Source organism: Cimex lectularius, unplaced genomic scaffold (assembly GCF_000648675.2).
Source record: "Cimex lectularius strain Harlan isolate CLEC.00 unplaced genomic scaffold, Clec_2.1 scaffold89, whole genome shotgun sequence".
In the NCBI taxonomy this organism is placed as follows: domain Eukaryota; kingdom Metazoa; phylum Arthropoda; class Insecta; order Hemiptera; family Cimicidae; genus Cimex; species Cimex lectularius.
In genome coordinates, this window is record NW_019392722.1 from 1,100,525 (window position 1) to 1,112,545 (window position 12,021).

The 12,021-nt window shown below is 34.1% G+C and overlaps 1 protein-coding gene across 5 annotated transcripts in view; it reads left to right on the top strand.

Moving 5' to 3' along the window:
- LOC106663643 overlaps positions 1-12,021 on the top strand; it is a 303,217-nt gene that overhangs the window by 281,309 nt on the left and 9,887 nt on the right. For all 5 annotated transcript variants that reach the window (XM_014388633.2, XM_014388635.2, XM_024226677.1 and 2 more), the window contains one exon: positions 8,191-8,483. In XM_014388633.2, the coding sequence (XP_014244119.1) occupies positions 8,191-8,483 (293 nt within the window). The remainder of the gene's footprint in view (positions 1-8,190; positions 8,484-12,021) is intronic.

Sequence of the window (12,021 nt, forward strand, 5' to 3'; positions counted from 1 at the left end):
TAGTTACGTTTCGAGAAAAAGAGGAAAAGGTGGGCCTAACGGCTTTTAAAACACATGCACACACCTCGCATTCCAATGTTTCTTATTCAAATAGGAAACGATACTTGCCTACACTTTTTGCCATTCTTCATCTAGACGAAATTATTCCTTTAGATTCTTTTAAGACTCAACGGGCAGGTTTTGATATTGCAGTTTCATAGCATGTCGTTTAAAATTAAGTTCTGGAGTAATTAATTTCGTCCTTGCTAATGCGTACATAAAGAATTGAACTGCATTCTTTCCCAACTAGTTTTTCTGTTGCTTTTTTTTCATTGATGTAATGTTATTGATATAAATCTTAAAATAGTTTTTCTGTTGCTTTTTTTCGTTGACGATGTAATGTTATCGATATAAATCTTAAAGCGTTTTGCTATTTTTATGGCTATGTTAATTATGCCATCTACATAACTCGCTTAGTAAACTGTAGTAAATAAATAATAAAGATTACATTTTTAAAATTCTTTGATCGTTCCATTCAGATTCGATATAAATATAGCCTGTCGCATAGTTGGTTACCAGAAGCTGGTAATTAATTTTAATTTTTTAAATTTAAATTAAGGCCGTAGCTAGGCATTCATTTTTTAACGTTAAAATAAAACCATTTGAAACTCGCCCCAGGAGATCCCGAGCTTTAAATTTTTAATTGTTTTTTAAACGAGGGTTCGCAACAGCAGAGGTCATATAAACCCTCAGAGTGCCGGTGTTTTTGGAAAAAAAATTGTAAGCATGTTGGGTTTGAAAGCTGGGCTGCTGGATTCGAACCCGGGACCTTAACCTTGCAGAGATGAACGCCTTGTCTATGCCTAAACCGTTGCGGCCACCGACGCCCCCTGAGCTTTAGAGTTGCTTCAAATAATTTTTTTTAAAGTTGCGAATTGAGTGATCCGGTGTATCTTGACGAACTCACAACTCGCCATCCTATATGCTGTTTAGAGTGTCTTGTGTTTTATGTATAAACCGTATTAAAAACTACCCTCAAAACTAGAACGTCTCAAATATTTCCTACGAAACCTTTTTAACGTTTTTTGAGGCGTGAATTGGATGGGAAAGGAAAAACCGAGCTCGACCAGAAAATCACTTCCGCTGAAAAGTGGTATTTTTCACCTTCCGTACACATTTCTCCCATGAGTTTTGTAAAGTAATAATTAAGCCTTAATAATAAAGCCTAGTTTTATCGACTAAGGTAAAAAAAAAAAACACCCAGAAGTTGAGAAATATTGTTTTTTGTATAGAAAAAAGGTGTAAAACTATGTCAAAAATTTAGGTTGTCGAAATTGAACGAATTAGCTATATTTAAAAAACCCTCACAAGTTTGTAAGATGCCAAGGAAAATATAAAAACATTATTGGCTGTTATAGACCAAATCTATAATAATAATAGGTTTATTGACAATTTATACATGCACATTCAGAATTTAATGAAAGGCTCTTGCCTGTATACACCCTAACATAAAATTAACAATAATTACAGTGAGTTATACTAAGACAAGTTTTAAGTTTGTTAAGAAATATAAAAAAATCTTTACTGAATAATTTAAATATTATTGAAGCGCGATGCCTTTTATACAAATTTTGTAAAATACTTTCCATTTAAAAAATTTCTAGAAATTCCAAAATTGATCGATTCTTTCTGGAGATATTGAAGTTTTCCTTCAAAAGTCGATAATTTCCATTTATCGTTTCACTGATTGTTGTTAATTAAATTAGCAATACTAACTAAATTTTAAGTACACACAGTATACGGTAAATTGTCTTTTATCAATTTCTAAGGAAAACTTCAATATCTCCTGAATAAATATAAGGGCTTGGGAGTTTCTGTAGCATTTTTAGAATATTTGTTTCAAAATGTGCGAAAAAATAGGGTATTACTTTTGAAAAACAAATTTGGTCATGAGATCAGCTTAACTAACGCACCAACTTATTCTAATAGCACCAGCATTAGATTCTTCCAGAAAAATAACTTTAAGCACAAAACAATAAAATAAGATTTAGTTTTTTTTAGGTTTTTTGTTTTAGGTTTACAAGAAAATAGGTAACTTAAAAATAAAAGGCTCTTTTTTAAAAACTTACATGGCATACACATAAAATAATGTGTATCTTTGGTACATTGCGAAAACAGGGGGCGCGTTGTTTAAATTTCGACAATTCAAACAAAATTTTGGTTTTTTCAGATATAAAACTTAGCACTATTCTAGTTCCAGTGTGAAATTAACATTGTCATTAAATCTACTCTAATTTGAACCCTTTACGCCGAATATACGGACGTTTTTAGTCTTTCAAACGCCTACATGTCGGACCGCGAGTACTACTTTGTAAATTGTTAATAGGCAAGTAGGAGTCACAAAGAACGGAATAGTTTAAAACGATGATATATATTCTAAACTGTAAACCCAGTTTTAGCGCCATTTTCGCAGATCCACATAGCCCACGCCTCGTCCGAATACCCACGTCGTGAGAGCTCCCTACACAAATTCCATCTTGTTTTCAACCTTGTTGATAAGATGGTACACACTGAATCTAGTAAGACGATCGTAAGATTGTAAAAAAAATTAAAACTGATTTACAAGTGACTTATAAAATCATAACTGCACTCTCACTTGGGATCGTCTGAAAAATCACATTTGTAACATTCAATCTCTTTCATGACAAAAATAAATATGCATAGGATTTTTTCATTTTATTCTAGGAATATTTGTTTCTGTTTGCTTCACAAAATCAATTAATTCACCATTTATGCGCAGTTTTTATAAGAAGAAACGTTTTAATTGGTCTTCTTGCATAAAACTTTGTGGGCGTTTGTTCATTATCGACGTCTCTCCATTAATTCTGAGTTATCGGCTACCGGTTTTTCACCATTCCTCACCATGCTAATATCGAATCTGAACTTTTATCTTAAACGAATCGACAATTCGAATCGAAATGGCTCTGAACACTTTGGCTTTTTAAATTGATTTTCCTTGCTAAGAACATTTGTTTGCTAATTTCAAGGCTACGATACAACAACTAAATCTTTTAAAACTAAAATCTTTTTTTCTGTCTTTTGAAAATATACTAGAGGGATGTACTAAGAAAGTTCATCGTTATATTATCACTGAATCCCTTTTAAATAACGTTATATGGATATTTATCAAATCTATCTATTTATTAAACTTCACAACCTCTTTCTTAGTTTTAACTTTTATTGCCAGGTTGTGAAGTTCAATAGTTATCCCATCACATGCTAAATTCAACATCAACCAAAATAAAAGGAGTTTGTATATATGAGTTTCATCTTGTATATTTATTTATCTTTTTTTTTGTATCAGCCTCTTCTACCTGCCTATGTTTTGCCTCTTGTACTCACTCTCTCTTTTTATCTTTCTATTGATTTGTTTTTATATTTATCTATTAAAATATTTATCTATTTAATTATCACTTAATATATTTATCTATTAATCGCTCCTTGCTCTTTATCTACCTCTCATTTTTATATCTATGTATTTTTCTATCCAACTCATCTCTCTCTCTCTCTCTCTCTTTCTCTCTTTCTCTCTCTCTCTTTCTTTCTCGCTCACACTCACTCACTATATTTAAAGGGTGAGGGTTAGCATATAAATATGAAACATTTCATGAAATCCTCATGAAATCAAAAAATATACATCATGGCCCGAAATCATCAAGCATCAGTAAAACGTTACTCGAAGCAGTATAGATAGAAAAAACTATAAAATGAAAAATTTCTCTGCAGGTGGACAATTTTGAATACAACAACTTTCTTGTGACTCAAATGGTTCACAGAAATAAAATGATCTAAAAAATGCAAAATTTTATAAAAATCTACTTGTTCTGCGTATCATTCCATTTTATATGTATGTATCTCTCTATCCATTTTCTCTCTCTCTCTCTCTCTCTCTCTCTCTCTCTCTCTCTCTCTCTCTCTCCTGTCGTTATTTTTTAATTCAGAGTCCTATGGGTTTTCTTTCTTTAGCTCTTAACCCTTATCTATTGTTTGTGCCCATCTGTGCTGAAGGTTTTCTTTTTTTTATGAGGTAGAGAATTCTTTTCAGGAGTATGGTATCTAGAATTGTATTTAGCTCTGATATCTAGATTATAGTTCAAGAAAGGCCCAAGTACCGTAGCGTTTACATAGCTATTGCGGGGATGTTCCATAGGAAATGTTGTGTCGTTTATGTCTCTTTTCCTTTCCCTGTACCTTACTTATTAATTTATTTCTACAAACCTATATTTTATTATCTGTTTATCTCTAGCACGTACATGCTGTTCCACCCATTCTCTCTCTATCTCTCTCTCTCTCTCTCTCTCTCTCTCTCTCTATATATATATATNTATCTATCGATTTATCTCCATTTGTCTATATATTTATCTCTCCCATATTCAGCTCATCCCATTGTAACGTTAATTTATTAACTTATTTAGAGGGGTTCGAGTTCCTTATAAGAAAATAATATTCTCTCTCTCTCTCTCTCTCTCTCTCTCTCTCTCTTTCTTTCTCTCTCTCTCTCTCCTCTCTCTTTCTTCTTCACACAGAACTTATATAACTATCTCTATTTATCAATCAATCTATGTACCAATTTATCTCTATATTTAACTACTTCTATTTTGTTATCTTTATATCTCTCGCTCTCATACTGTATTCTCTCTCACTATTTACCCATTTATCATTTTGTCTATCGTTTTTTATCAGTTTAACTCTCTATTTCTGTATGTTATGTATTATTTATCTATATTTCTATCAGCCTGTTCTACCTGTTTACTTCTTGCTCTCTATTTAATCCTCTCTCCCTCTATTTGTCTGTCTATTTTTCTGTGTATCTCAGTTTATATTTTACCTATATCATCACTATCTACCTTTCAAAATATTTAAAAGATATTTAAATATCCGCGCGTACAAACTTGTGAAAAATTTGAAATAAAATGTGTCACCTGATCAGTAGCTCATATGGTATTCCATCATTTTTAAGACGCTTGAAACTATACAATGAATGTAATTAGAATTGGTCCTGATTTGAACATAAAAAGTTTAACATTAGTAATTTTTGTGTAACAAATACTAGCTCATATTCTGTTAGATAGAACACATGAAAAATATTGTAAAAAAAAAATAAATAAAAAATAACTTCAATTTGTCTGCATCTTAATCTTGATCTTGTTCTACTATGGTCGCTTATGCAATCGGGATAATTTTTACAATTGCCAGACAATAAATTGAATTGATGACGAAGATTAAGGCACAGAATAAATTTTATTTTTGATGGTTTCAACCGAAAAACCAACAGGGAGCATCGGATGATGGATTCAAGATCGATTGGGCTGTGGAAATATCCTGAGGAAACAGGCGATTAGCCTGAACAAAGAACAAAAGGGCCACTTTCCTCTATTTTATTAAAATCAATTGAATTAATGTTTGTCATTCAGGGGGTGGAGGTCTTGCAGATTAGCTTATCCGCACGGGTATCATAGCATCTCGTCCCACGGTGAGCCGGCATCCGGGTCAACGGGATGCAAATTCAAACCGGCGCCGGTGAAAATATCGCGGATTACCGGCACGTGGAGTTTTCTCCACTCATCCAGGCGCAAAAGTTCGATTATCCATCCCAGTGGGCGATTATTCATTAGTCCCGGTCGGTTATTAATTTCGAATAAATGGGCCTGGCTTTTCTTGTTATCTCTGGGGGCGTATTTTGCATTCTTTATTAATACTAATCATTGCCAATCTCAGGGCCTTTGTTGTCGCAGGTTGGGAAGATAATAGCAGTGAAAATATGCCCACCAGAAGGGATCTCTTAAAGTAAATTGGCTTCATCAGGACTAGGTATCAAAGAACTTAAATTCAACATGGAAATTTTAGAACATCAAACTTTATTAAATATAAAATTATTTCAATTAATTATTCTTTTTATGTAAGAACTTGGTTGAGATGAAAAGTGAGTGTTCTAGTGTGTTAGTGTTTCTATACAAAAACCAATATTTTTCAACTTCTGGGTGATTTTTTTTTATTAACCTTTATGTAAGGTATTGGTTGAGATAGAAAAGTCATTGCCACGAGCGGGATTCGAACCCACGACCTTTGGCTCAATACGCCGCTGCTCTAACCAGTTGAGCTATCGTGACAATCAAGCGGTTAGAACAGCGGCGTATTGAGCCGAAGGTCGTGGGTTCGAATCCCGCTCGTGACAATAACTTTTTCATCTTAACCAAGACTTTACATAGAAAGAAAAATTAATTGACATAAGTAATTCGGTCAATTAGACCACTAAACATAAATGGATTAATATAAAAATTATGTTAGCTTGTATTGTTGTTGTTTTTCTATCTCATAGTGTTTCATGAAAGTGTGCATTCATAATAGCTGAATAAGGGGGAGTGTTAGCACCCCGAAATCGATATTGTTTTAAAACATAAGACTACTTTTTATGAAAAGTGTGTTTTTGGTTGTCTCTGTCTGTGGAATTCAGTGGCAAGGATAAATAATTATTAAATGTAATATGCTAATCCGATGTCTTCAGAAATGTGTTTAGTAAACAAACACATTATTTATTAAATCAATTAAAGGTTTAATAAGCAAGCTCAAGAATAGATAATTTACTATAATTTAATGAAAAATGATGTTAAAACTTTCAATTAATTAATAGAAATGATGAATGGTGAAGTGAGTGCGGTGATAAATTTTTTTAAAAAGGTAGTTCCTTAGTTAGTTTTTAACTCATCATTAGGTTGAAGTTCTACAACCTGATGATGAACTAAAAGCTCGAAATCCGGATCGTTGTAAACAACTTACTGTGAGTAGGAAGTATCTTTTTAAAAGGATTCAATTAATTTTTTTATGTAAGGAGAGATATAAAATTCAGCGTCACGAGCGGGATTCGAACCGACGACCTTCGGCTCAATACGCCGCTGGTTTAACCAATTAAGCTATCGTGATTTCGATCCTCGCGGACACCAACTCTCCATCTCAACCTACAACCGTTCGATTTTCTCTCTTTTTACTATTTGCAAAAGTCGTGTAATCACGATTCGATTCTCAGCGACTTATGAAGTGGTCACGGGGTTTTGTGTTCTTTTACTTATTAAATATTAATCCATTTACGTTTTAGTTGTCAATTGACCATTAAAGCGTAAATAGATTATGTTAAAATTGAAATAGTGTTCCGGTCAAAATCGAGATGATGGGTTATTTTTCATTCACAGGCTGGATTACACTTTTTTTTTTTTTTTTTTTTTTTTTTTTCCTTACCGTAGGTATTAGCCATCAGCCAGATAGTTTGTTGCTTATTTGAGCTATACTTATTATACATATATACATACGCGTACACACACATACATATATATACACATACACACACATACAGCTATTGCAGCGAAATAATATAATTTATATAATATATAAATACACAATTCTACACATATTCACATATATATACAAATTATACCTACATATGTACAAACGTGCATGTACATAAAAATACCTATTCACATATAGACACACTAATATAAACCTGTTTATATTTACATAATATAATTTAATTTTGATTATTCATTCTGCAGATTATTATTTATATTTAATAATTGATATTGGAACATTGTATTTACATTTATTGTTCTGGATTACACTTCAATCGCACAAAGGCTGTAATTATCAATTTTCCCTTACTTTCTTCTTTTTTCACTTTTTCATCCATGTTTGGATGCGAAAACGGGTTCGAACCCGATCGAGAAGTACGATCATACTCTGCACAGAGAGGATCAGTTTCCATCAGGCAGACAAGATGTATAAACTGTAATTATCTGTTTTTACGTTTTGTTTTCCCTTTTCATGCTGGCAGTTCCTTGATTGTATGGATACATCTTACGTAAGAATTATGAACATGAAAGTGAAAACGTATTTGATTAACGGTAATGATAATGTCTGCAGCCCTTGCTGTTTATCGGCGATCAAATGCCAGCAAATCACTCAAATATATGCGAGAAGTGGTTGATGTAAGATTAATAGGGAAGATTAAAGCTGATTTATTTTTTCGGATATGTGTTTTCCCTGTTTTGGTTTTTGATTTCTCTATATCCATTTTTATCGGGTTAGTTTTGAAATAGCGCATTCAGCATCAAAACTGCTTTTACCGAGGTTTCTAATGGGTTTTGTCTTTGACCCCTGCAGGTGTACCAGAGGACCAGGTTCGCCGCTGACATCCCTCCGGCGAAGAACAACGTCGGGAAGGAGAAAAGGAGTGGAGGGGGCCTTGGAGAATCATTCCGCAAGTTAGTCGGCAAGCTCAGAGGGAACAAGAAGGCAGGAAGCCAAGTCGATTCCGGTACCCAGACCAGAGGTGATATGACGACCGTCCACAGGTACTACTTGGGCGAAGATCCTTTTTCGACAAGCCTCTACGGAAGGGAGAGCGAATACCCGAACCCGAGCTACAGACGTAGCAAAAAGAAAGAAGAAGAAAAGTAAGCTTGCAACTTTTCATTTAAACTTTGTATACAGTCTCATTTTTATAGCCCTTGTTTCGTAAGGATTCACGTGAATATTAATTATTCTACTTTTAAACGGAAGAACAGTATATTTTTTTTGTCATATTAAATATCATGAAATATCAATAATTTGGATCATGAATTCTCAAAAAAAAAAAAAAAAAAAAAAAAAAAAAGACAATTATTTGTTGAATCACCATAAATATGGTATAATGAGAGGTTTGTGAGATCCATAGAATTTTATTGGAGAGAATTAATTAAAAAAACGTTAACAAACGTTTACATATTTAATATTTAATTAATACGTTAATATTTAATTTATTCTTTCATGAAAAACTACTTCTCTCTCTCTCTCTCTCTCTCTCTCACTCTCTCTCTCTCTCTCTCTCTCTCTCTCTCTCTCTCTCTCTCATCCTCTAACTCACTCTATCTCTCTACTTATATCACACTCTTCATTTTCCTATCTGTTCATCTATCCCCATATACAAGGTGTCCTTTTTAGATGGCTCTGCTGAATTTCTTTTGAACCAATGATGCTAACGAAAAAAAATAAAATAGGTGTTTAATATTTTTTATTCGTTTCAAATTTTTTGGTTTTTGAGAAAAATTATACAGGTTACCACAGAGGCTCAGCTCAACTTTAAAATTTCAAATGCGAATATACATCCTGATACGGAAAAGGAATTTTTTACGCTGAAAATAATGGTGCAATCGGATTTTAAATTGGCCAAAAAATGACAAAGTTATGACAAAAAGTTTGAAAAAAAAAGAATTTCGTTTATTTTGTTGTTAATTCCAATAATTTGCTCGTTCATTAATGTAAACCTTAATTACCTTCATTGTTTATATTCTATCATTGTTTGTCGAACTCGCATTAGTATTATTATTACATTCAGTATTCCATTCAAAATGAACCGAAGAGCATATTTTTTCGATCAACAGCGTACCACTGCTTTATTGATAGAGGTGGTATTGCGCGTCGTGTAGTCGAGTTGTTCTCTCAAAAATTTCCTTATCGCCACACAAGGTTTATTCGTGTTGCTCGCAATATGAGGAGATACGGATCAGCTGTTCCATCACCAAGAAACCGGGAGCGTAATTTCGGCGAGGAGCTGGATATTTTACTGTTTGTTCGCGAAAATCCAAATTATCGCTCTCATCTTTTCCAGTGACTTCTCTGAATCAGACAGGCGTCTAATGCTCCTTGAACAAATGTCGATTTGGGAGGCTGAAGAAAACGCTCTTCCATACATTCTCTGGACTGATGAATCCAAGTTCACCTCAAATGGCATACTTAACCGTTGGCATTTTCAAAAGTGGGCAGAGGAAAATCCGAGAATTTTGTACTCTTGTCATCATCAGGCGGTTCACAGTATTAACGTTTGGTGTGGTCTTCTCGGAAATTTAATCGTCACTTATTACGAAAAAAATTAAATGGCGCTCAGTTGCTCAATTTTTTGAGGGAGGTTTTACCAACACTATTAGATCATTTTCCTCTGCAACAACGACAAAGAATGATTCGCCAGCTTGATGGATGCTCGACACACAATTCTTGCAGGTGAGACGTTATTTGAATCGTCACTTCCAGGATGAATGGATCTCATGGCCCGATCTGTTGGCGTCCTCGGTCACAAATCTACTTGGCTATTTTCTGGGAGGCTATTAAAAAAAATAAAAAACAGTATCTACCCCAATCATAACCCAGCAACCTCAGAAGAAGAACTGCGGCAACGGATAGAAAATGCTTGTCAATCCATCTCCCCTGACTCTATTGCTCTGAGCACCGGTGAAGTGTGGCTAAAAAGAGCAAATCTTAACAACGCAAGGCAGTTCGAACCTGAAATGGATCATTAAATAGCGAACCAAATGACCAATTTAACATCCGATTGTTTTCAGCGTAAAAAATCCTTTAAAATGATGCGTCAGGATGTATAGGGTTGAATATAAAATTTTGAAGTTGAACTGGGCCTGAGGCTTAAAAATTGAAACTACACTAAAAAATATTAAACTCTTTTTTTTGTTAGCGTTTTTGGTAGAAGAGAAATTCAACAGGTCCATCTAAAAAGGACACCTTATATATATTTATTGGGTTGTCCGGAAAATAATGCAGGATTTTAAGTTTTCATTAAAAAAAATCTATATAAAATATTCTGTTTACGTTTACAGGATTACTCATTTGTCCTCTTCCAAATGATATTGTTTGTTTACCTCTGTAGCATTCCGCTACTTGGAAATAATTCAGTCATCCTTATAATGTCAAAGCGAGAATTTCGTACGATTTTCTTTTACGAGTTTAAACTCGGCCGAAGCGGAGCCCAAACGGCTAGAAACATTAACCAAGTCTGGGGCGAGGGTTGTGTTAATGAGTGCACTGTGCAAAGGTGGTTTAAAAAATTTCGGGAGGGAGATTTCAGCCTTGAAGATGAAGAAGGTCGTGGAAGGCCTTCCTCTCTTAATGATGATGTTCTGCGATCAGTGGTGGGTGCAGAGCAACTCAAAGTCAGTAAAACGACCGTCGCTGACCACCTCAAGGCGATTGGAAAAGTGAAAAAACTCGAAAATTGGGTTCCACACTCATTAAACGATCGCCAAAAAAATCAGCGCTTTGATGTTTGTGCATCACTTCTTTGTCGAAACAAAAATGACCCATTTCTGGCCAGAATTGTTACATGTGACGAAAAGTGGATTCTCTACGATAACACTAGACGTTCTGGACAGTGGCTCGACAAAGGAGAAGCTCCAATACATTTTCCAAAGCCCCCAACTCATCAAAAAAAGGTAATGGTTACGGTATGGTGGGCTTCATTTGGTTTAATACACTACAGCTTCTTAAATCCTGGCGAAACCATCAATGCTGAATCATACTGTAACCAAATTAATACCATGCATCAGAAATTGGCAGTAATGAAGCCCTCTTTGGTCAATCGGAAAGGGCCCATTTTGTTGCATGACAACGCTCGACCACATGTGTCACGTGTAACGTCACAAAAATTATTGGAGCTTGGCTATGAAACTTTGCCTCACCCACCCTACTCTCCGGACCTCTCGCCTACTGACTACCATTTTTTTAGACACCTGGACCACTACTTACAACACATAATATTCAAAAATCAAACGGAACTGGAAAATGCATTTATTGACTTTATCAATTCTAAAAATTCTGAATTCTACTCAGACGGAATTAATAAGTTACCAACACGTTGGGAGAAATGTATTGAGAGTATGGGAAATTATTTTGATTAAAGAACATTGCTTTAAAGTAACTAGTTTCTTTTTTTTTGTTTAATACCAAAATCCTGCATTATTTTCCGGACAACCCAATATCTATTAATCTATCTGTTCCTTCTATCTATCTATCATTTATATTTGTCTTTCTATCTCTTCCGTTTTTATTTATCTATTTTTTCGATCTGTATATATCAATTTATTTATTGATTATAAATATATCTATCTACATATTTATTTAAAACATCTATTTACCTGTTAATCTCCCGTCTCTCTTTTTCTATTTATA